This window comes from Cibotium barometz, chromosome 39 (genome assembly GCF_041138505.1).
Source record: "Cibotium barometz isolate CiBa-2024 chromosome 39, ASM4113850v1, whole genome shotgun sequence".
Taxonomy (NCBI): domain Eukaryota; kingdom Viridiplantae; phylum Streptophyta; class Polypodiopsida; order Cyatheales; family Cibotiaceae; genus Cibotium; species Cibotium barometz.
The window spans coordinates 23201223-23227846 of NC_141084.1; the positions used below are offsets into that span (position 1 = coordinate 23201223).

At 44.7% G+C, this 26624-nt stretch overlaps 1 protein-coding gene across 1 annotated transcript in view; it reads left to right on the forward strand.

Moving 5' to 3' along the window:
• Positions 1 to 834: 834 nt before the first annotated feature.
• The window catches only part of LOC147615887 (WD-40 repeat family protein / beige-like protein), a 136005-nt gene continuing 110215 nt past the window's right edge, over positions 835 to 26624 (forward strand). Inside the window, exons 1-2 of the mRNA XM_086778506.1 lie at positions 835 to 3864; positions 4017 to 4822. Of these exons, the coding sequence (XP_086634632.1) occupies positions 1107 to 3864; positions 4017 to 4822 (3564 nt within the window). The 5' untranslated portion in view covers positions 835 to 1106. The remainder of the gene's footprint in view (positions 3865 to 4016; positions 4823 to 26624) is intronic.

Genomic DNA, 26624 nt, shown 5'->3' on the forward strand with positions numbered 1-26624 from the left:
ACTTCCAAGGGACGAAAATCTCCAAGTTGATGAGAGAATTTTTGTAGAGTTTGTTTGATTTGTGAAGGTATATGGCCTTCATGTCACACGTGGATTTGCCTTTGTAAATGGAAGGTATTGTCATAAATTGGAAGAACATAGTCTGCCAAGGGGGTATTTAGGGGCTATTCTCAATAGCCACCTCAATTGGAAGATGTCTCAACTTTATTTCTCTAAATCTAAATCCTTAACCCCACTTGGCAAGTGCTTTTAGAAATCTTGACTTGAAGTTACTGCCAGATCATAAGGGATTGCGGATTAGTCGTTATGATATGTAGGTCAATGTAGGCACCAAGAGGAGGGAGAGTTGAGTTTCCAATCCATTGACCAATCTCGAACATCCATTCACATTCTACAGAGGAATGGTGACAATTGTAAGCATTGTTAGACTCTACCAGTGAAAAGCTTGGAATTTCCAGCTTTGGAGTGGACCAACTCGTGCAGGGAATTTTCAAGCTAGAGAGGAAGGTGAATAGTTGTAAGCGTTGTGGATGGAAAACTCGCTTTTTATTATCTTAGGGTGGTATATTTTGAACCGCGGTCGTGCATAAGCGTGGCAAAAGACCGGCAGATCCCAAACCGGGAAACCGCTCTCGTACCAGAAAAAGCGGTTTTTGACAAAAGTCCAAAACCTCGCTTTCATTTTTTGTAGTTTATCTACACACCTTCTTCTTCCAAGTTCCGCCATAGCCAGATCTTCCAGCTTTGTTTTACATGATTTTTTGGCCATAGTCAGATCTCCGAGCAGAAAATAGTTATCGTACACAAGTTTCTGTCTTTGAATTCAATCGTATTTCCTTCCGATCCATCTCTGTCCACACAGTTTCGCCAATTGTGGTGGCCTTCTCTTCCATCCTTCTTCAAGGCGGAATTTCATCCTTTCTTTTACACGGAAGCTAGGAGGCGGAGGCGGGGGCGGTCTCACTCAGACAGATTGGAAATACCGAGGTAATATACTTGATGTGTTTAAGCCAAGGCACAGTATTTCAACAGGGATTTGAAGCTCCTTGATGAAGGATCAAGGATCCACATTCTGGTTCATCTCCCGCATTTAGAGTTCGCGGCCCATGGAGGAGAGTGGTGATGGCCAAGACAAACCAAAGGGGACATTTCCTGCCCTTGCTAGTCTGGAAACAGACATAAACCCTAATATGGAAATCGATGACGAAGGTGAGGTTCAGGTCGAGAATATGGAGTCCTTGAAGGGAAGCCAGTTTCTTGCAGGCATCTCTGATGCAGATTCAGATAACGTTACCTCCTCTAAAGAGAGGACAGATAATCATTACAGGTCTACAGGGGCAATGTTGTATGAAGGATTTCCAGCTGAGAAAATGCTGGACGAGGCAAATACAGGAATAGAAGCTTCTGAGAGTGGTGACCCCGATGACAAAGTTGCTATTGATGTGACGGCAGAGACAACAATCCCTCATAGAAAGCCCAGCCAACCTGCAAAATTATTGGTTTATGATGATAGCTTGGATGGTGGGGGCGTAAAACAGAATCATTATGCTACTTCAGAAGAGATCAAATCAGCCAGCATAGCTTCAAAGGATCCTTCCTCTGCTTATTGCCTTGACGCCTCTTCTGATCTTGCTGTGCCAAATTTGATACCTGATGCTGCAGAAAGAATTGACGAAGCGATCCCTGATGCTGCAGAGATCATTGACAAAGCGATTGTTTCTCTAACTTACAAGGAGTCCAGTAGCAAGGCAACAAACCTAGATCTTGTAAACAACATCAGCAAGGAAACTGAAGATAAGCTTTCTGAAGAGCAACTGGTAACATCACGCTATACAACAACTCTTTCTGAGCATATCTCTTGGGTCGCTTCTCCCATTGAAAAATGGCAGGCCTCTTCTTTAATTAACCAGCACGGTGGGGAACGTGATGAGCAGTTTGTTCAGGTCTCTTTACAGGAATCTCAAACTGATACTACCCCTAGTAGGTCTTCGGCTAGCCCTTCACTGTTAGAGAGGATTGGCTTGGGCTCTTTTGGACATGAGAAGCCACTGGATTCTTCTAGCAAAGACCCTGAGATTTCTTCAAGGAAAAAACCTGGGCTTGAAAGAAGAGGTTTTCTTCCCAATGCTGAAGCACAAGAGGATGCAGCAGCAGTGAAGGAGAGCAATGAATCTAGAAGAGCATTTTCAAGCCGCAATACTGAGGATATTTCTGAAAGCACTGCATCACAGAGATCTTTGAATTTTAGCCCTAAAAGCTTTTCTTCGTTCAATAATTCTTCTTTTTCTTTTGATGGAGGGAGCTCCTTTTCTTCACCATTGAGCTCACCTCTTCTTCATAGAGGCAAGGCAGTGCTGCCAAATGCCTCACCGGAGCTTATGCGCTTGATCGATTCAGCAATCCAGGGGTCCGATCCAAGCAGTCTAGAAAAACTGAGAAAGGTTGTTGCAGAGGAGAAATGTGAGAGGCATGAAGAGGGGCTGATGTATAACACATCCAAAATTGTGGTCAATGTTCTGTTGGCAAAGATGGGAGCTCCTGAGGGGAAACATGATGAAAAAGATGCTACGTCTCCACAAATGATGCTCAGTGTAGGAGCTGCTTTAGTAGCTGGAGAGCTCATTCCTTGGCTTCCTTCAGGAGAAATTTCACAGAGTGATATGAATCCAAGAACAAGAATGGTGAAGGGCTTGGCTTGCATTCTAAAAGCTTGCACTCGAAATAGATCAATGTGCTGTGCTGCAGGTCTTCTCCAGGTTCTTATTGCAGCTGCTCGAACCATTTTCACTTCAAAGTATGATACCAACTCAGTGCCAGCAGATAATTGGAATGCTGGCCCTCTTCTTGACTTATTGACAGTCTTAGGATCACATTGCCTCACTGTGCAAGATCTTCGGAAGTGGCTTCAGGCAACTGCAGATGCTATTCCTGAAGGTAGGTCACTTGATCTTATTCTTCCATTGGAAAGGGCGTTGACAGGGGAGGAAACCAAAGGTCCATCTCATACTTTTGAGTTTGATGGCGAAAGCTCAGGATTGCTTGGTCCAGGTGAAAGTCGGTGGCCCTTTGTTAATGGGTATGCTTTTGCTACATGGCTCTATATTGAGTCTTTTGCTGATACAGTACATACTGCTGCTACAGCAGCAGCGATTGCTGCTGCAGCTGTGGCAAAGTCCGGAAAGTCTTCAGCTATGTCAGCAGCTGCTGCTGCGAGTGCCCTTGCAGGGGAAGGCACCGTGCACATGCCGAGGCTTTTTAGCTTCCTCTCAGCAGACAATCAGGGCCTTGAGGCTTATTTTCACAGTCAGTTTTTGGTGGTGGAGAGTGCAAGCTCAAAAGGAAAGAAGGCTTCTTTGCATTTTACATACAGTTTTAAACCTCGGCACTGGTACTTTGTTGGATTAGAGCATTCTTATCGGCAAAGCATTTTAGGAAAGACCGAAAGTGAGGTGAAGCTTTATGTAGATGGCCACCTTTGTGACTCACGTCCATTTGAATTTCCTCGAGTATCCAAGCCTTTAGCATTTTGCTGTATTGGCACGAATCCTCCACCTACAATGGCTGGTCTTCAAAGGCGCCGCCGGCAATGCCCCTTGTTTGCTGAAATGGGGCCTGTTTACATTTTCAAAGAGCCAATTGGTGAAGACAAAATGGGCCGCTTGGCAGCCCGTGGAGGTGATGCTGTCCCTGCATTTGGGTTTGGAGCTGGTTTACCTAGTTTCTCAACAAATGAACTGATGATGGCAGCATCTGAAGAAGCTGTGTCTTTAGACATGGAATTAGAGGCTTCTTTACATTTACTTTATCATCCTAAACTTCTAGTGGGTCGTTCATGTCCAGACGCATCTCCTGCAGGTGCAGCAGGTATTACTCCTTTTTTCTTTCCTCTATCATAGTTGTTGTAGAGGCTGTTATATAAGTGAGTGTTTAAATCCGGTGTATGTTCATTGCTTCATCAGTGATAAAATGGCAACTTTGTAATCTTGAGTTTCTCATTGTGCCTGATTAATATTCAGGGACCCATAGGAGGCCTGCAGAAGTCCTTGGCCATGTACATATTGCAGTTAGGGTACGGCCCGTCGAAGCAATATGGGCGATGGGTGAAGGAGGTCCTTTATCATTGCTTCCGCTGGCAATCGGTGCAGCTGATAAAGACACTATGGAACCTATAATTGATGATCCCTTTATCTCATCCGGAGCAGTAGTTCTTGCGGCACCTATCTTACGGATCATATCTTTGTCATTGCAGCACCCTGGAAATGCTGAAGAGTTGCTTGGGGGACATGCACCACAGATGCTTTCACAAATACTGGCACACATCCTTTGTGTGCCTACTTTGAAAGAGCATATAAGCAGCATTCAAGGCCAAGAGAGACCCGATGCAAGGAATGAAGAGGTGGTTGCTGCTGTTGTGTTACTGGCACAAGCACCAAAATTTAATAACAGCCTGAAAGTGCAGCTTTATAGCAAGCTCTTGTTGGACCTGAAGCTTTGGAGCTGTTGCTCATACGGTCTCCAGAAAAAATTGCTGTCCTCTCTTGCTGACATGGTTTTCACAGAATCTGTAACCATGAGGGCTGCGAATGCAGTACAGATGCTACTTGATTGTTGCCGAAAGTGCTATTGGATTGTTCCCGAATCAGATTCTTTACATCTGTTTGCAGGTGGCAAACTTCCCAGACCTGTAGGAGAGCTAAATGCTTTGATTGATGAGCTATTGGTCATTGTGGAGTTACTGTTGGGAACTTCCCGTGGGGCTGTTGCTAGCACAGATGTACAAAGTTTGGTAAAGTTTTTATTGGACTGTCCTCAACCTAATCAGGTAAGTGTCAATGGCTATTCTCATTGTTTTGTGATATAATGATCAAGTTTGAGTTTGAAAGTACAATCTTAGTGTCAGGTTTCAGCTTGCATGCCACCCCTTTTCCATGGGGACATAAGATATTTCCTCCTTAGACTGAACCTCTCATCTAACAGAGATGTTTTACAAAGAATTTTACCTCTTGAGAAAATCCATTGTGTCCCAAAAACTATCCACTCTTCCTCAAATGATCCTTCCTCTAGATAAGCGTCTTGAGAACATGCTTATTCCTGAGAGCTCACTTACAATAAGTCCATCTTGGTTCTCATGGGATGAACTGAGTTGGATCTTCTAACAGAATGAGTTTGTCTTTCAAAACAAGACTGACACCAGCCCCTAACATTTCTTACAATTTATTGACATGCAAGAGTGGATAAATCCTCACCCATTATCGAATCAAGTTTGTAGGCCACATTATCAATCACTGGAGAGCCCACTATAGTTTGGTGGTGGCTTGTAAAATCTTCCATTAAAATAAAAATTAAACATTCAGAACTCTTGAGGATTTTGAGATATACCATTCGATCAACGCTTTTGATCTGCATAAAACGTAGCTCTATTCTGGCTCCTAAGACTTGCTGCTTGCGAAGGTTCTTTCTCTTACAAAATCTGGCATTTCCTGTTGTTATTGCAGAAAGTTTCATGTGCAAGACATGTGCATGCTCATTCCAGGGCTGATCCTTGAAGGGCAACAGATAAAGAACAGAATTCAGGATTAGATTTAGGAGCTCTGCAGCTGTATTGGCAGGGAAAGATGTGGTGGTTGGAAGGACCAGGAGGCTGTCGGCCAGTCCACCCATGATCCCAAGGCCTATTTAAGGCAATCGCTTAGCTCATTGTGGGCATACCAGGAAAGGCTTTCAGGCAATGGTTCCAAGGGAGGATTATCCTCCAAGGGGTGGAGTGAGAGTGCCAAACTCAACACTTAGGAATAGAAGACCACAAAAAGCGTTCAGGGGTAGGGCATGAAGGGCTGGGGGACAAATGCATGGATCTTTAGCAGATTTGGAGTGGATTTGGAGACCGGGTAGGGTTTTCAAGTGAAAAGCTTGCTAGGAAGGGGAGGATGACAGGTTTGGGAGTCCAAGAGGAGACAAAGGGAAGATGACAATGATCGAAGAACAGAAGTTGGAATCCCATCATCAAGTTTAGGAGGGGGATGTCATGTGCATGCTCATTCCAGAGCTGATCCTTGAAGGGCAATAGATAAAGAACAGAATTCAGGATTAGATTTAGGAGCTCTGCAGCTTTATTGGCAGGGAAAGATGTGGTGGAAGGACTAGGAGGCTGTCGGCCAGTCCACCCATGTTCCCAAGGCCTATTTAAGGCAATCACTTAGCTCATTGTGGTTATCTCATTCCTTAGGGGAATGTGGTCATAGACTAGGTCTAGGTAGGAGCTTTTCCACATTTTGAAGGGCAGCCAATGGCTTGCCATGATGACACCTTTTTGTACTATATGAATATAGAGAAACTCAGCTATTTCTCTCTCTTCTCTCCGTCTTTCTTGCTTGCGTTTTGCATCAGGTTGTTCCAGGATGGTATTTAGTGCTGAAAGAAGACTCCTAGAGCTTCCACATGTGACAGCAAGTGAGAGGCCATTTGCACTTTTATGTTTTGCAAATGGGTAGCCCATGAAGCTTTAGGTTAGTGTTTATAAATAAACAAGAATGGACTCATTTTAGGGGCTGCATGCTTTTGCACTATTACATGCAAATGTAGAATGCAGAAGATTATCCTCCCAATAAGGTTCTCTCCTAGACTTAAGTTTGAAGAACATCTTTTAGTGTCTAATTAACCCTCTCCATTTGGCCATTTGTTAAAGAGTGATTTGTTGAACTCATATTTAGTTTACTATTGAAACCTTTAACCAAAAGTGACTCGTAGACTTACGATTGAGTTTACAGATAACAATAGTCCTTAACTAGCCATAAAGACTAATTAAAGCTTATTACAATGTTGTTATTGAAGTCCTTTCTGGAATGAATAAGGCTAACTTAGTTAGGCTATCAACTGTCACTGAAATGGCAATCTGGCCCTAGCTAAGTCCTTGGGAAACTGTAACATGGGTATCACAGCTTTAGGTTGCTTATGGCAGCCTGCAGCTGGAGATGCGTTAGGTTGCATGTGTGCTGATTTGCATAGGTCTCTGCATAGGGATTTGCATTAAACCTTTGCGTTAGTTTGCAAGAAGGCTAGGCGAGAGATCATTGTATTCATCTGACCCCTTTTGGGCAGGTCAAGAGTCAGTCTATAGAAGGTCTTATTCTACCTTTTTTGGAAGGCCAAAGGCCACAGATTTGTACAGTCTTTTGTACTATATAATATACTAAAAACACAGTTCTCTCTTTTGAAGAAAACCACGGACAGCAACCTCAACACTGTCCAAAAGAGCCTCCTCGATCGCATTGCTAAGCTGGAGACCGAGGCAGAAACATGGAAGAAAGAAAAGGAAACAATGCAGGAGGAGATTGCCCAGCTTAAAGGCGAAGTAGCTTCACTGCGTGAACGCCCAGAAGAAGGGGAAATGCTCGAGGCAGACAAAGAAGCCATGAAGGAGGAGCTCACCCAGACGATTACCAAAACCCTGGAGGGCAAGATGGAAGCATCAAGAGAAGGATGGGTGGAAGTGGTCAAGAAAAACATTAAGAAAGAAGTACAAGAGGACACGCACATGGTCCAATCCACACTAGATGAAGAGAAGACGAGGAGAATCCGTCGCATGAACATACGCGTGACAGGTATTCCAGAGACAGAGGGGTGCACCCCTGAGGCGGACGGCTGAAACTTATGCCTAAAATTAGGCCATGCGGAGGATGCACCACTTCCATTCACCAAGATATGGAGGACAGCCCCACCCAAGGACCCCACCCAAAGTAAAGCCCTAGTGCTACAGTTCGCAGACGAAGTGAGCAGGCAAACCTTCATGAGACAGAGAGTTATTCTGAGAAACCTACCAGGGGACCCCATCTACTTTGATGATGACCTAACTTGGATGCAGAGACGACATAGGAAATCATGCATGCCACAAATTAAAGCAGCACGTGCTGAAGGGAAAAAGGCACATTACAGAGACGGCCATGTATACATAGAGGGCAAGATGGTGGCATAGCGCCATATGGCCTATGGGACACAGGAAATTATCAAGAAGCACAAGGAGATATATGCAGCAGTTTGGAACTGCAATGGGGCTCTATGGACACATCCAGGCAGACTAGAGGAGGTTATGGAGAACCGGGACATCATGTTTCTGACAGACACACATGAAAGCCGAGAGAGAGGCCTACCACGGGTAGCAGGGTACCAGTGGGAATCAGTGTATGGACAAGGGATGCGACAGGTTACTTCCAGAGGCTCAGGTGGGATCGCTATCCTATTCAGACGAACACTACACCAGCGTAATAGGGTGGTGTCGAGAGACCCAGAGGCACGCTACATGTGGATTAGCCTACAGCTCTTAGAGGTGAGAACAATTTACTTGGCAATATGCTACTTCCCGCCGAAGGGGTCAAGATTCAACACAGGTCACATGGAGGACCAGATTGGAGGAGGAGAGGAGAGAGGGGCCCTTCCTAGTGAGTCTCCATACGCCACTCTATCCGCAGATATCCTACACTATTCGACCATGGGGGAGGTTCTCCTGATGGGGGACTTCAATGCACGCACACAGAATCGACAGTGTGAATCATTCGACTTCATAGATCCCCTCATCCTATAGGCACTAGACGATGTAGATGCAGGGACCACAAGGATGTCAGAGGATAGTGGGCCAGACAGTACAGGTTATGGGCAACACCTTCTGGACCTGGGAGCTAGACACCATCTCGTTATTTATAATGGGATGTCACAATGGCCAGAATCGGGAAGACTCATGTTTCCCATCATCAGGAGGCAGCAGCACTGTGGACTACATATTGGGCTCGCGGGAGAGCACAGACCTGATAGACTCTTTCACTATCCCTACATGCCCCATTGGTGGGGACCATACTTATTTGGCTTTTTCTCTTAGGAGCTCTCTTGATTTGCCACCCCCGACCACTCAGGCATCTCGTACCATCTTCCACTTTACCCGGGAGCTTGCAGACGTTTATGATTCAAAAGTACATGATGGCCTCTTTGGTATGGACCCTACAGCACCCATCGATGTACTGACGGCCCAGCTTTCACACATACTGCACACAGCAGCCAGCCACAACTTTCCACACCATCTCCAGAGACAGGGAAGCCACCTAGATCCGGGGACATGTCCCAGAATAGATGGTATGATAATGATTGCAAAGAGCTTCATCGACATCTCCGAGCCCAGATAGCGAAAGGGAAAATAACACAGCAGCAGGCTAGTAGACAGATGCGGTCTCTTACACGCCGTAAGCGACGCACATATGAGGAGGCTCAATAGTGGGACATCTACCACATGCTCATGAGCAAAGATGCAGCCACTGCTTGGCGACGACTCAGAGAGCCACGCCCCCCCACCCCGATTATTGATCCTCAACGCTGGCAGAGTTATGCAAAAGGGCTTTACGATGTTCCGCACTAGCCACTCATCCCTCGCCCCACCGAGACTCCACCGACCTCATCGGTTTTCTTTACTACCGATATGGTATCTCAAGCTATACATAGATTCCAACATGAATTTCAGCCTTCCTTTCTTAAGTTGAACCATAGGGGAAGCTTTCCCAGGGTTCCCTTCATCCTCTTGAAGACTTTTGTCGCGAAGGATTGCGGCAAATCGAAGATATCAACACTTCTAAAGCTTCCAACGCGAAGGCTTCCGCTTGCAACAACTTCTATGAAGACTGGTAAGCTAATTGGACAATGTGTTGTCATTACTTATTCAGTAGAAGGGCAGGACTCCTTGTTTAGCTGCCCTGTGTAGTATTATTTCTCTTGTCCTATGTGCTCTTGAATATGTTGCTACCTTGCTTGGTAGAACATAGAGCCAATGGTAGAGAATATGGGCACTGAAGTCGGGCCGGGTATCAAGGCAGCTCCTTGGTGATCTACATCGACATACCATTGTTTTCTAAATGTTGAATTTCATATGCATTGGCATCATGGAGGATCTGGCAATGGATGCCCGTGAAGCTATGTATTGAATTTCTCCAATAGTAATACAATTTACTTAAGGGAGGGGTCGGCCGTTTCGGCTCATTGTGTGTCTCTTGTCAATTCAGCAATTTACTTCTTGTATATGAGCAAGTGTCCTTCAAATCTTAGTGTATTTAAGTGTATTGATTAGCATTGTCCTTCAAATCTTAGTGTATTTAAGTGTATTGATTAGCATTGTGTTCAACCAAGTTACATTGGTATCAGAGCATACGGTTCTCTTTCACTTTTATCGTGAGAGACGATCACCGTGAACACTAGCTATCTCTACACTTAGAACATTATGGACAGCCATACAATGAATGTTGGAGATGCTAATACAAGAGGCAGGGACAATGAAATGCATGCCTCCAATGCTTTACAGGATGAGCAAACTCATGTGGTGCACAATAGGGAACATGAATATGTGCGACAGCTGTCCCGTGGCAAAGAGAAGATGCAAGAAGAAGAGTCCATAGTCTTGAGGGCTGAACTTACTCGTATGCAGGCTCTTCTCCATGCGCAACAAGAAGAATTGAATCTCTATCGCCGCGAGGATCCATTGGTACATGATCGTTTGAAGGCCAAGAAAGCTGAATCTTATATGGATCATGTTATGGCAATGATTGCTCAAGAGTTGCACATGCAACCGAGGGATGCAGCATTTGCATACTTGGCTCGTACCGAGGATGCTTATGCAGAAAAGGCAACCATCCCACATGTCTTGGAATCCCCACTGGTGTCCGAACAAGAACTTATGTCTAAGAGGATAAATCTCCATGCTATGAGAGAGGAACAATCAGTGACTTCACGCCATGCAGGAATACCTCATGTAGCCTGTGAAGGATACAATGTTTATGGCAGTGGTCAAAATGTATGTCAAATGCCATTGCCGGTTGAAAATGTGCATGCACAACACATGCAACATGGGCTGCAATTTTTTGTTGGTGCAGGTATTCCTTGTATCTCTCATGCCACTCATGCCTTCGAGTGTGCTAGTGAGAGAGAAGTTATGGCTGAAAATGTATCAATGCATGTTGAGGGGCCAGCCATGCCTTATGCTTACAAGGCACATGTATCTATGCCTTATGCATCACCTTTTGGTCCTAAAATGATGCCAGTCACAGGGGTTGTCCCAATGGACAAACATGGGGGAAAACATGTTGAGATGCACACACATGCATCAAAGTCTCGTGACTTCAAAGCCGGAGACAAATCCGTGAAGTTTGACACATATCATGGGGAATATGATGCATCAAAGGCACTTGCTTTTATTGCCCAGTTTGATATTGCTTTCAGTGATGAGGATCTCACTCAGAAATCCATGATCCGGCATGTAAACATGTTCATGAAAGGCACTGCTGCCCATTGGTGGCTCACGGAGAAGCTCTCACCGAATCCTGTTAGATCATGGGACGAGTTCAAGGAGAGGTTCTATGCTCAATTCTTGCATTGAATGAGATAACAATGAAGTGGGATTGGGTAAAGCAAAATGAGGGGGAATCGGTAAATGTATATGTGCAAAAGTTTTGGAAAGTGCTCTTGGAGGTGTCTCCATTTATGCATGTCACCGAGGCGGAAAGAAAGAGAAGGTTTCAATCGGGATTGCAACCCGTGTACAAAGCAGGATTACAAATGTATCCTGGTCATACCTTACACCAATTAATCGTAGCCGCCACCGCCACCGAGCAATTGGAACTCAAATTGAGTCGATCCAATAAGGCTAAACCCTCATTTCAAGGCAAAGAGAGGGCTGTCCAAAACCTGCAAAATGATGGACAGCCACCTAAAAGGGACCAAAACCAAGCTAAATCAGGTCCAAAAGCTGAAAATAAGTTTGCTAAAAAGCGCTCTTATAAGCCGGCAAACTTTGGTCTTAGTGCTGAGAAGAAGGAACAATATATGCGTGAAGGCAAATGCTTTACTTGTGGCAGCACTGAGCACATGGCAAGAGCATGCCCAAATAAGAAGAACAAAGCTGAAAATGCTAATGTACCGAAGCCTAATCTGCATATGGTTCCGGATGTGCAGGGCAACACTTCACATGATAGCAAAGATAGGGTTGTATGCAAAGCTTGGGGACAACTCAAGAATCAGCCCGCTTTGTTTATGTTTGATGATTGTGCATCTGAAAATTTCATATCGACTCAGATGGCAGCTGCTTTGGGTATTGAAGTGGAGGACATGGGTCCTCAAATTGAAGCAGGGGCTGCCTTTGTTGGTAGAGAAGTGCAGGTCATGCCTATTTTTGGCAAGTCGCGCATACACATTCAAGGCTATGTGGATCATGAGGATTTTCTTGTGACGCCTTTGAATGGCTGTGATGTATTGCTTGGAAAGCCTTGGCATACATGTATTGATCCGTGCAAGGCTTACAAGACTAACAGGATCACCTTCATGCGTAAAGGCCGAGAACATGTAATTGATGCTGGTGAAGAGGGTGATACCATTCCCCTTGTATCTCATGTACAAATTAAGAAAGTAATGAAAAAGAGTATTTTTGCGTACTTGATTTTTGTACGAGATCCTGTTGAGGAAAATGATGTACATGTAAACACTCTTTGTAATGATAGGCTGAAATTTTTGCAAGAGCACAATGATTGTTTTGCTGATGAGTTACCACCTGTACGATCGGAAGATCATCGCATTGATGTTGTGCCGGGTAGCTCACCACCTAATAGGCTAGCCTATCGTGTAAGTGCATCCCAAAAAGAGGAGATTATGAATCAAGTAAATGAGCTTCTTGAGAAGGGTTTGGTTCAGCCAAGCTCTTCCCCATATTTTTCACCCGTCCTCTTAGTTCAAAAGAAAGATGGATCCTTTCGTATGTGCGTGGATTATAGAGCTTTGAATAAGCTTACTATCAAGAATCGGTTTCCGATTCCACGCATAGACGACATCCTTGACAAGTTGGATGGATCGGCATGCTTTAGCCGAATTGATCTCAAGAGTGGATATCATCAAGTGCGTGTAGTGCCTGAGGATGTACACAAAACTGCTTTCAGGACAGCATTTGGGCTTTATGAGTATCTTGTTATGCCTTTTGGTCTTACAAATGCCCCGGCTACATTCAATAGAATGATGGATTGCATATTCCGTGGGTACAGGAAATTTACAGGTGTCTTCTCTTATGACATCCTAGTCTTCTCGAAGACCGAAGAAGAGCATAAAGCTCATTTGGCTATAAGCATAAACTCTTCATAACTGCAAAGAAGAGTGAGTTCTTCTTGTCAGAGATACATTATCTTGGGCATATTGTGTCCAAAGATGGAGTGCGGATGGATCCTGCAAAGATTGATGCAATTCGGAATTGGCCCGAATTGAGTTCGGTGCATGAGATCCGTAGTTTTTTTGGATTATGCTCTACTGCAGCCTGCAGGTTTATTCGGCACTTTGCATGGATTGCTTCTCCTTTGCATGATTTGACAAAGAAGAAGGCCGTGTTCAAATGGACTAATGTAGAGAGAGATGCATTCCTCAAATTGAAAGATGCAACTACTCATGGTACAGTGTTGATCGTTCCGGATTTGCAAAAGCCTTTTTGTGTGGAATGTGATGTATTTGGAAATTACATAGGAGCTGTCCTTAATCAAGAGGGACATGCCGTGGCTTATGAGAGTCGTAGATTGCATGATGCAAAGCTATGTCTTGGCATTTATGAGAAAGAGCTCTTGGCTGTAATTCATGCACTTACTATATGGAAACATTACCTTCTTGGGATTGATTTCACTGTGAAGACAGATCACCAGAGTTTGAGGTATTTTCTTACTCAAACTAAGTTATCAGAGAAGCATATGAGGATGGCCAATTTCCTCTATGTTTCATTTTCAGATCTTGCACACCTCGGGAAAGAAGAATGTAGTGACCGATGCATTGTCACGAAAGCCGTATGTAGCAGCTATCTCGGTTGCCTCTCATGGGGACTTGTCTACCATGCGTGATTTGTATCATACAGATGCTGATTTTGCCACTATTTGGGCTGATTTGATGGCTTAATTTTTATATCAAAAGTGTTATTTTTATCATTTTTATTTTCATGCATAGAAGTATGCATAATGGATAAATTTTTATATCAAAAGTCTTACTTTTACCATTTTTATTTTCATGCATAGAAGTATGCATAATGGATAAATTTTTATATCAAAAGTGTTATTTTTATCAATTTTTATTTTCATGCATAGAAGTATGCATAAAGGATAAATTTTTATATCAAAAGTGTTATTTTTATCATTTTTATTTTCATGCATAGAAGTATGCATAATGGATAAATTTTTATATCAAAAGTGTTACTTTTATCATTTTTATTTTCATGCATAGAAGTATGCATAATGGATAAATTTTTATATCAAAAGTATTACAGGAACTGGGATGGTGAACTGGTCCCATGTGAGCCCAGTCCGGGACGAGTCAGCCAGGGATCCATCTCAGTCGTCCGAGGTCAGGTGTGCATTGTCCTGCACATGAGTCCAAGGTCAGGTGTGCACTGTCCGGCACATGAAACAGTGCCAGTCCGCGCTGTGAGTCTCCCTCTAGAATGATGTCAGTGGTTCTGTGTATCTGGTTTGGTACCGGATGCCAGATCACTGAGTAGATTAGGTTTAGGACAAGGGGCCAGCCCATAGGGCTACCCCGGATCTGAGCGTGGGCACGGGAATGGTGTAGAACCACCCCCATGAGGGCCAGGAAGGCCCAGGCTGAACCCACCAGCCATGGAGGGGCTGTCCTAGGAGGGGCTGTAGGACAGCCCTAGGGCAGAGATCAGGCAATCTCCAGGAGATTACAGCCTTTATATGGCTGTAGGGCATGTATGGGGCAGCCCATACAGGCTGCCCAACCCTGGGATTGTGGACAAAAGATGTGTCCAGCCCTTCAGAAGCAGGCGCCTGATGTCCAGCCAGCCAGGAAGAGATGCGCAGACATTATGGGATTTTTCCAGCATTTTTGGGGATTTAATTCAGCATTTATTGCTGAATTTACTCAGTCGTGGGAATATGATGTTGGCTGCCTGTTTATCAGCTGGCCGACTGCTCATGATGGGAAGTATAAAAAGAGGAAGCCACAATCCCATAATTCATCTCAGTTTTCACCAAGTGCTCAAGCCAATCAAGGGCCAGTCAAGCCAAGGAGATTGCCAAGCAAAGGGGTGGACTTCTGAAGGTCAAGGGCAGGATTTTCCAGCCAAGAAAAGGTCAAGTTTCTGTATTTGTTTTCAGATTTACATCATTCTAATAAAGCAAATACACCATCCGTGATGGGGGCCCTACAGAGGGTAATTGGGACCCAATACTGTGTCCTCTCCATCTCCCCCTTCTCTCTCTATTTTCTGCACATCTCCTTTCAGTTTGTGCGTTAATTCCGTCGCGAAAAGAGTGCTGATTTCTGAGTTTTGAAGTACCGATCCTTCTCCGAAGCTTCCGCATATTACATGGTGTTTGACATGAGGCAAAAGGTTTTGGATGAGTGCCGGTCATAGAGGCACAATGCCTACTACGCACATGATTGAGCGGTATTTCTTTTGGCCAGGTATGCGGAAGGACATAGAGGCACATGTACGTGCATGTATCACCTGCCAAAAGGTCAAATTTGATAGGCAAAAGGCACCAGGTTTGCTTCAGCCATTTCCTATTCCCACGTAGCCATGGGAAAGTATTACAATGGACTTCATTATGGACTTGCCACGTACCCAACAGGGTAATGATGCAATTTGGACAATTGTGGACAGGTTTAGCAAGCAAGCTCATTTCTTGCCGGTCAAAAAGACCATCAAAGCTGAGCATATGGTTAAAATATATCTTGCACAAGTGTTCAAACATCATGGAATGCCGAAGTCCATTGTGGGGGATAGAGATCCCAGGACTACAAGTCTCTTTTGGCGGGCCTTATTTGATAATATGGGTACCAAATTGGACTTCTCATTAGCTTATCGTCCTCAAACGGATGGGCAAAGTGAGGCTGCAAATTCAGCCGTGTTGGATCTCTTGAAATGTTATGTGGCGGATCAGAAGTCTTCTTGGGAGAAGTACTTACCGCTTGTGGAATTTGCATACAACAACACAGTGCATGCATCTACGGGAAAGGCCTCGTTTGAGATTGTTTATGGTAAGGTGGTTTTGCCACCCATCCTTCGCACAAAGGATGAGATATTTGCAGCTGATGAGTATGTAAGAGACTTGGATATTGCTTTTGCTCAAGTGCGGACAGCCATTGCAAGGTCACAAGACAAGTATAAAAAGGCTGCTGACAAGTATAGAAGGCAATTGGATGTTAAAGAGAATGATTGGGTATTTCTAAAATTTGAGAAAGCAAGACTTACAAAGAGGCCTGGCAAAGAGGGTGCATATCCTAAGCTTGCAACCAGGTACTATGGACCTTTTTGAGTGATCGAGAAGATCAATGAAGTGGCTTTCAGATTGGCATTACCTAGTCATTGGCACATACACAATGCTTTTCATGTGAGTCTCCTTCTCAAGTATGTAGGGCCAGAGCCCAGTGAAATGGTCATTGAGGATCCACCAGAAGTGGATGAGCTTGAGTAGATCTTGCAACCAGAGCAGATTGTGTATCACAAGGAACGCAAGCTTGCTGCAGGCAAGGTTGTGAGGCGTTACCTTGTGAAGTTTAAGAACTATCTTCCCATTGTGATGCTAAATGGGTAGATGAGTTCTTCAAAGATTGCCCGCATGTGCTTCAGACATATTTGGATGCATTTCAGTTGCGGACAACTGTTTAGAAGCGGGGGAGAATGTTACCATTTGGCCACCCAAATGGTTCACTCTTGCTTTCACACTATGTACATATTGGATTGGTGTCCATGGCTTATGGAATGTGCCTATGCATGTGATTGACACGTGTCATGTTGTATAGTTGGATATGATATTCCGCTGGGACTTGACGTTATCATGCCCGAAATATCTGGAGGACTTGGCTTTCCGCTGGGACTTGTGCCTTTGTGTATATGCCCGGAAACGCCTGGAGGATTGGCTTTCCACTGGGTCTGGTATCGCATATACTTGCCTGGAAACGCCTGATCTTATATGGTTTCATGAACGGAAATTGCTCATGCCAATGCTGCATTGCATAGCATCTTTGTCTGCTTGCGTGCAAATGATATTGCATGCTGTTTTCATGCCTGCATGACCTATGTGTAGTTCCGGGCTAGGGGATGCCCGCCCGTGAACCGTGCGTGTGAAACTGTCTGCTGACATGGTTGTGTGGCATGTGAACAGGTGGTAAGTATTACCCAATCTAGGCTCAAATAGCCCTGAGGACTTAGCTAATATTTATAAGTGAGTGCGTTCCTACTTCATTAAAGTTTGGGCGCCCAAAAGTCACTTATAAATTATGACCGCTTCCAAGTTCACACTCACTGAAGTCCCGAGGCGGACAAGACTCAATGTCCAGGACCTGATCCTTCCTTTTTACTCATAAATAGGCATCTCCCCATGTCCCTTCACCTGATTGGACCCCAATTCACTTACTTATTAAGAGAAAATTCGTGTTTTCTCTTCATGAGGATTTTTGGGAGGCTGAAAACTATGTTTTTCCACCATTTTTCTCCATTTCCAAGCTCTCCATAGCCATACCCAACTTGCTAGGGTGTTTTCCAAGCTTCCAAGAGTGTTTCCAAGTGCTAATCACTCTCCTACTCATTCCCAATGACTGAAATTCAGCAAAACAGCTCTCATTTATGCTGTAATTTCTGGTCTTTTTGCTGAAAACCCTAATTTCAGCCTTCCTTTCTCAAGTTGAACCATAGGGGAAGCTTTCCCAGGGTTCCCTTCATCCTCTTGAAGACTTTTGTCGCGAAGGATTGCGGCAAATCGAAGATATCAACACTTCTAAAGCTTCCAATGCGAAGGCTTCCGCTTGCAACAACTTCTACTTCTATGAAGACTGGTAAGCTAATTGGACAATGTGTTGTCATTACTTATTCAGTAGAAGGGCAGGACTCCTTGTTTAGCCGCCCTGTGTAGTATTTCTCTTGTCCTATGTGCTCTTGAAGATGTTGCTACCTTGCTTGGTAGAACATAGAGCCAATGGTAGAGAATATGGGCACTGAAGTCGGGCCGGGCATCAAGGCAGCTCCTTGGTGATCTACATCGACATACCATTGTTTTCTAAATGCTGAATTTCATATGCATTGGCATGGAGGATCTGGCAATGGATGCCCGTGAAGCTATGTATTGAATTTCTCCAATAGTAATACAATTTACTTAAGGGAGGGGTCGGCTGTTCCGGCTCATTGTGTGTCTCTTGTCAATTCAACAATTTACTTCTTGTATATGAGCAAGTGTCCTTCAAATCTTAGTGTATTTAAGTGTATTGATTAGCATTGTGTTCAACCAAGTTACACTCTGACATAGTGATAATGAATCTCAATGTGCTTGGTACGTGCATGAAATACTGGATTTCGTGCCACGGCCATAGCACTCTGGCTATCAGTGAGAATGGTGGTGGGTGTTTGCTGACACTCACAAAGATCAGCCAATAGTCTCCTCAACCATACACAATCTACTGTAGCTGTGAAGACTGTCCTGTACTCAGCCTCACAAGTAGATGTGGCAACAAGTGGGTTGCTTTTTACTCAACCAAGATATGCATGAACTGCCAAGAAAAAAACAATTCCCACTGGTGGATTGCCTGGTATCATAATCACCAGCCCAATCTGAATCATTGTATGCATAAAGCTGCAAGCTGCCCCCCCTGGGATAGAACAAACCAAGATCCAGGGTACCCTTAAGATAAGGAAAAATGCGTTTGACTGCTTGCCAATGCTTTGTGCCTGGGCTGTGCATGAATTTACTCAACAAAGACACCCCAAAAGATATGTCTGGCCTCGTGTTACACAAGTAAATGAGACATCCCAGTGCCTGGCTGTAAATGCCAGCCTCAAAAGGCTCTCCAATATCATGCATAGTAAGCCGTACACCTGGTTCTACTGGAGTAGAAATGGGCTTACATTCATCCATGTGAAACCTTTTTAGCAAACTTTTTATGTACTTAGTTTGCTGCATAACAATGCCATCGTCTGTATGCATAAACTGTATGTCGAGATTATCATGGCCCTGTGAAAATGGAACAGCACAAGTGTGGGCATGGTGGTTGCAGAGTCAGAATATTGAATGATTCACATGGGGGTTGCCCGGACAGAGTTATAGATGTGTGGACATCCCTAGGTGTGAAGGGGGGGAACTAGAACATTAAACTTTTAATGTTTATTAAAGTTGCCCCTAGGCCTTAGTGGCCCTTAGGGACTTTTAAAGTTTGGGGCCCTAGGATTTTTATGGGGAGGAGGCCACTCCACTTTTGGAGTGTGTGCTTCTCTCTCCTCCCCCTCTCTGTAGCTTTTGGGAAAAGGAGTCGTGGAGCTTTCATGCGCTTGTGTGCATGCGTGGAAAAGCTGAAGAGAAGAGGTCGACTACTGATTAGGGCTGCTGCTGCTATTTTCTGTGTGCTGTGTGCTGGAGCAGGCCGTACAACAACCGTACAGCTCTGTACGACAGCAGATACTGCTGAGGACAGGTGGCGTTGAGCTGTGGGACAGAGGCAGCTGTAGCAGGCGACTATCATCAGGTGGCTGTTGGTCCTGGTACAGGCCGTAGAGCCCTGTACGATTGCCGTATCGTGTACGGTCAGGACTCAGGGGTGACATAGGCTGCGCTGAACAGAGCTGCTGTAGGCGGCGTTGGACAGGTGCTGGACAGATCTGGCTGCACAGATTCAGGCGAGCACAGGTGCAGACAGCAGGCGACGCTTGCAAGTACAACTCCTGGCACGTACCCCGAGGTAGTACAGACGGGTACGGGGCTGTTTTTCAGATCTGTACATTCAAAGACAGCATAGAAGTGAACACAAGGAGGAGGGTACAGACAAGTACGTGGAAGCAGGGTTGTGGAAACAAGTGCCTGCAAGTACAGATTGGTACCGTTGCTTCCTCCAGTGCTGATTCACGAGCTGAATTTGGTAAGCTCCGCTTCTGTTCATCTATCTCTCTTTCTACTGCTTGATGTCTGTTGCAGATATGAGCTATCTGGCCCCTTGTGAGAGGAGGGGTATGGCAGATTGACAAGGGTTGAGACAGAGTTTGGACAGTACATGTATGTATGAGTTGAGATGTTGAATCATGTACTTGAGTTATGCTAGATGTATGCTCATGGCTGCCCTGCTTAGTGGTCTTGGCTGATCAGAGGGAGGCACAGTGTGTTATTGTGAAACACAGATCTGTGTGCATAGATCTTCTGTGCTAAGAGGGAATTGTGGGCCGTCAGATTGGACATACAGGTGTAATCTCTTGGCTGATTTTTGTTGTACTCAGCCATTCATATTTTTTGGAATTGAATAAAGAAATACCGCAAGGGGCGCCAAGCTTTGGGGCCAACAGGTGTCGCTTTGTTTTCAGATTTGGGCACTCTAGCTCCAATCTGTTTTGTTTTCATATCTAGACTACAAGTGGACGGGTGACTGCTAGTCTACTGCACTCTGGTTTCTATCAGAGGCCGGTTTCAAGGTTCCGTCCCCGGGACCAATCATCAACTTTCTGAAGGGGGTGAGCTCGTGGTTGCTTTGAAGAAAGCCATCGCTGAAAAATTCAGCAAACATGTCTGATACAGAGGATGAGTACTTCTATCATGAAGAAGAAGAGCAAGAGACTTCTCTTGAGAGAGATGTATCTGAGGATATTTTTGCAGGAGAACAGGCTGGAGATGTTGAGCCTTATGAGGATGTAACACAGCCAGAAGATGTGCATGGTAAAGAGGATGATGATGCTCGGTTCAAAGATCGTTTTGCTAGTGTTATGGATACTTTTATGCAGCTCACACAGAGTGAGAGATTTGCTGAATTTATGAGATCTCGCACAGAGCCCCGCACAGAGCCCGAGAAAAAGAAGAAGAAGGTTCGTTCAAAGAATCTTCCACAGGGTCATAGTGGTGCCATCCCATAGGAACCATCTTTTGGCCAGTTTCCGAATATGCAGCATGCTTATGGCGCAAACTCTGAGAGTTCCTTCTATGGACAGCCACCTATTCCTCAGCAGAATATGCATCCAGGTTATTTTGGTGGTGGCTCGGTGTTCCAATCTATGACTGGGGGTTACCCTCAGGGAGGCATGGGTATGCACGGGCCTTTTGGAGCCAATTTTCAGCCTGGCATGCAAGGGAATATGTATGGTGGTATGCAGTCCGGTATGCAAGGAAATATGTTTGGAGGCATGCAACCTGGGATGCAAGGCAATATGTTTGGTGGTATGCAGCCAGGTATGCATAATGGAATGTTTGGAAACATGGCTGGAATGTATGGTATGCCTGGTGTGGGAATGGGAAATGTTGACCCAATGATGGGTATGAATGTTGGGGGCAGTAATCTTGCGAAACCACTTTCATATGATAATCTAACGCCTATGGGAAAGGCGAAGGATTACAAGGAAGGGGGAGCTGCAGTGAAGTTTGACACATTCAGTGGGGCCAAAGATAAATTGAAAGCACTTACCTTTTTACAGCAGTTTGATGCTGCTTTTTCTGGTGGAAATTACACAGAGTCTTCTAAGGTGAGGAAAGCTGCCACTTTTCTCAAGGGCAATGCTTTGCAGTGGTGGTCTACTCTTCTTTTGCAGGGCATAGCACCCACTACATGGGTCCAATTCAAACAGGTTTTCTCTTCCGTATGGCTCACATCTACATTCGAGGTGGATGTTATGACCGCATGGCACAAATTGGATGCTTCAAAGTGTGATAGTTTGGAGGATTATAACAAGAAGTTTTGGGAAGCTTTACTCCAAGTGACTTCTTACCGTACCGTGCCATTATCTGAGCAGGTAGAGAAGTATTGTTGTGGGCTGCCCAAGGAGGTACGAGATTATTGTATAAAGATGAGTAGCGAACATGTCACAGATGATTGAAAATGCTATGACAGCTAATGCGTTACTCACAAATGGTTCATCTGGGTTTAAAGGCAGTAAGAAATTGAGCAAGGAAGCTGAAAAATTTGGGCATGCTTCTCGTGATGCTAAAGGGTCTTCAGAGACAAAGTATAAGAAGTTGCCAATGCCCAAGAGGACTTCTGAGGAAAGACAGGTTTTGAGAGATGCTCATAAGTGTTTTTACTGTACTGAAGAGGGGCATATGTCATTCAATTGTCCCAAAAGAAAGTCCCAAAAGGACTCTGACAATAAAGGAGAGCCCAAGCCAAAGAAACAAAGCCTTCTGCAGGCTTAGTTCCTGATCTTGTGGGGGAACAGCTAGGTGGTGAAGCAACAGAGTTGTGCAGGGCATGGGGCAAAGTGAGAGATCAGAATGCTTTGATCTTCTTTGACACAGGTGCTAGAGCCAACTTCATTTCACTAGATTTGGCTGGCCGATTGGGGATTTGCGCAGAGGAGATGGGGCCGTTACATGAGGCTAATATGGCTTGTCTAGGGTATGCAGAACCCGTTACTCCTATCATTGGGAAGCTTCGGCTTCATTTGCAGGGTTATGTGGACAGCGAAGAGTTCTTCATCATGCCTTTGGATGGCTGTGATGTTTTGTTGGGGATGCCATGGTGCCACAGGGTACATGCGGTGGTGGATACTTACAATAGGAAAATCACTCTGACTCATAGAGGGAAAGAACATGTATTGGATGTAAAACTCAAAGGGGAATCTGTTCCTATTGTATCCGCTTCGGCGATTTCATCAGTAATGAAAAAGCATCTTTCCGCGTACTTGATTTATGTAAAGGATGCACAGGATGATGAGTCTAAGTCTAATTTGTCTATGTTAGATAAGGACAGGACTGATTTCTTATGTGGGTTTCAAGACTGTTTTTCCGAGTCATTGCCAGGAGAACTTCCTCCTGAGAGGCCAGAAGATCATGCCATAGATCTAATTCCTGGTAGTACTCCACCGAATAGACCGCCGTACCGTGTTAGTGCAGCCCAACAAGAAGAGATTATGAGTCAAGTGCAGGAGCTTTTGAATAAAGGGTTGATACAGCCTAGCTCATCACCCTTTTGCTCACCTGTGCTCTTGGTGCAAAAAAGGATGGTTCTTGGCGCATGTGTATTGATTACAGGGCGCTGAACAAGAATACCATCAAGAATCGATTCCCCATACCGAGGATCGATGACATATTGGACCGCTTACAGGGCTCCACAGTTTTTAGTCGTATTGACTTGAAAAGCGGGTATCATCAGATACTCATTAGACCCGAGGATGTGCATAAGACAGCATTCCGAACCACGTTTGGGTTGTATGAGTTCTTGGTTATGCCCTTTGGTTTGACAAATGCGCCTGCCACATTTAACAGAATGATGGACAGGGTTTTCAGACCTCATAGAGAGTTTGTGGGCACATTCTTTGATGATATGATTGTGCATTCACAAACTGAGGAAGAGCATAGAAGACATTTGGCCATTGTGTTTGCAGAACTCAGAAACCATAGGCTGGTTGTTAATGGCAAGAAGAGTGAGTTCTTTTTGCAAGAGATACATTTCTTGGGGCATATTGTGTCTGCGCATGGAGTCCGTATGGATCCAGCAAAAGTGGAAGCAATACTTAATTGGCCAGCTTTGAGGACCGTGCATGATGTACGCAGTTTTCTAGGATTGTGTTCCTATTACAGGCGGTACATACGGCACTTTGCTAAAATTGCTTCGCCTCTTCATGCTTTGACGAAGAAAGCAACTCCGTTTAGATGGGCTGATCGGGAAATTACAGCATTCAAAAAGCTCAAAGAAAAGCTTACTTCGGACCCAGTATTGGTGTTACCGGACCTCCGAAAGGCTTTTGTTGTCCAGTGTGATGCATGTGGAAGTAGCATTGGTGCAGTTCTCATGCAAGAGGGACATGTCATATAGCCTATGAGAGTAGAGTTTTGCAAGATGCTGAGAAGCATTTACAAGTTTATGAGAAAGAGATGTTGGCTGTAATTCACGCTCTTTCTACATGGAAACACTACTTGCTTGGGGCTGATTTTACTGTACAGACAGATCATCAAACCTTGCGTTATTTCCTCACGCAGACTAAGCTTTCGGAGAAGCATATGCGTTGGGCAAACTTTTTGTCAATGTTTCACTTCCAGAATCCAGATTGTGCATGTAGAAGGCAAAAAGAATGTAGTGGCAGATGCTTTGTCACGCAAGCCACAGGTCTCTGCAATTTCACTTGCTTATCATCATGAGCTTGATGAAATGAAAGAGCAGTATGCCCATGTTGAGGACTTTGAAAGGTTGTATGATCAGATGTCTGAGGGTCAGCGGCATGAGTACTATACTCTCAGAGATGGGTTTTTGTTGATGCATGGCAGACTGTGTGTTACCAGGCCATTGCGACTCAAGGTTATGATTGAAAGTCATGCTCCACCGTATGCAGGTCATAGAGGTATTGACGCCACGGTCAAAGCAGTGGAGACTTTCTTTTATTGGCCAACCTTGAGAAGAGATGTTTGTGTGGAAGAATTAGGGTTATGTGTTATGTGTGGGAGACATACACAGAGAAGAACAAGGGAGAGAGAGAGAGTTGTGGGGATAAGTCAACTCATGAGGCATGAGTGTGTGACTCCCCTATCACACATGTATATTGCACTAGTACACATAGTGCACTTAGTACATTAAAAGTACTAAGTGTACTATGTACTATAACTTATGGGCTTGTACACACTATAAGGGTGGGCATAACGCCTTTACCCCAACAACCTCCCACTTAAAGGCAAAGTGCCCTTAAGTAAAGGAAAAGAAAAAAAATTCAGCATGTACATGATAATATACAAGGCCATATCAAGGCTGAAAATGGCCTCATCCAATGCCCATCAAGTGTCTGCAATGAGCAAACCGCTCCGGAGGCAAACTCTTTGTCAACAGATCAGCCGGGTTGTCATCCGTATGAATCTTAACAAGCTGAATTTGCTTGTTCTCTATCACCTCTCTGATGAAGTGATACTTCACATCCACATGCTTCGTCTTTGCATGAAAGACAGGGTTCTTTGCCAATTGAATGGCACTCTGACTGTCACAATGCAACAATGGAATATCCCCTGTATAACCCAAATCAACCACTAACCGAGATAGCCATAATGCCTCCTTGCAAGCCTCTGTGGCTGCAATATACTCGGCCTCTGTAGTAGATAAGGCTGTGCACTTCTGCATCCTGGATATCCATGACACAGCACCTCCTGTGAATGTAAATACATAACCGGTAGTAGACTTCCGGTTATCTGGATGACCGGCATAATCCGAATCCGTGTAACCATGCACTAATGCATCCTGTTTGCCAAAGCAAATACACAAATCCTGTGTGCCCTTCAGGTATCTCATGACACCTTTCACTGCTTCCCAATGCTTCTTGCCAGGGTTGGCCATGTATCTAGAAACCACTCCCACTGCAAATGCAATGTCCGGCCTAGTACCAACCATGGCATACATGAGACTGCCACAAGCTGAAGCATACGAAATCTTGGCCATATCAGCCCTGTCTCTATCTGTCTGTGGGCTGTCCATAGCACTGAGTTTCACATATGGAGGCAAAGGAGTACTAGCCTTCTTCCCCCCGTCCATATTGAACCTCTGCAAGACTTTGCCAATGTATTCCTTCTGAGACAAATACAACACATGCTGATTTCTGTCCCGAAGTATCCGCATACCCAAGATGTGATTTGCATCACCCAAATCCTTCATATCAAAGGTTTGATGCAGCCTCTGCTTCAAGGCATCCATCTCTTTACGAGATTTCCCGGCAATCAACATATCATCAACATACAAAATGAGAATCAATAGACTGCCATCCAAAGCTTTCTTGGTGTACAAGCAGTGATCTATGTCACTTCTCCTGAATTTCTGAGATTTCATGAATGTATCAAATTTATGATACCATTCTCTTGGTGCCTGTTTGAGCCCATAAAGACTCTTTTTCAGCTTGCATACAAGCTTCTCCTTTCCACTTACTGCATAACCCTCTGGCTGCTGCATATATATCTCCTCATGGAGATCACCGTGAAGAAAAGCAGTCTTCACATCCATCTGAATCAAGTCCAGATCATCATGCGCAACCAAAGCCAACACAGCTCTAAGTGTGGTCATTTTGACCACTGGAGAGAAGATCTCATCAAAGTCCACACCATATTCCTGCTTGAAGCCCTTAGCCACTAACCTGGCTTTGTATCTTGGCTTTGCATCTGGTGCAACTTTGAGCTTGTAAACCCACTTGCATGGCAAAACCTTCTTGCCTGTAGGCAAATGCACCAACTTCCATGTTTCATTTTTATGCAGAGAATCCATCTCTGACTTCATGGCACGCTCCCAAAGAGCCTTGTCTGCCCTCTGTAAAGCCTCCTTATAACATGAGGGCTCCCCACAGTCAGTGAGCATCAAGTAGTCAACCCCTGGAACAAACCTGTCAGGGGCTCTGGAGGGTCTTGTGGACCTCCGTACCCAATGACCATCATTTGCAGGTTGCTGTCTAGCCTGCATATCACCCATTGGTGGCTCCTGTTCCATGCCATAAGGCTGAAATATCATGCCCGGTATCTCCTCCAACTGTGGTATATCCATAGGGATATCTTCTGCCATCTCTGGCTGTCCATTTGGACCATTTTCAGCACCATTTAAGGGCTGGTTTTCCTGCTGTAATGGCTGATTTACAGCCCTTTGTTGTTGTCCATGATGTCCATCATCATCAAAGATGACTCTGCCAGGCTCCTGTTGCC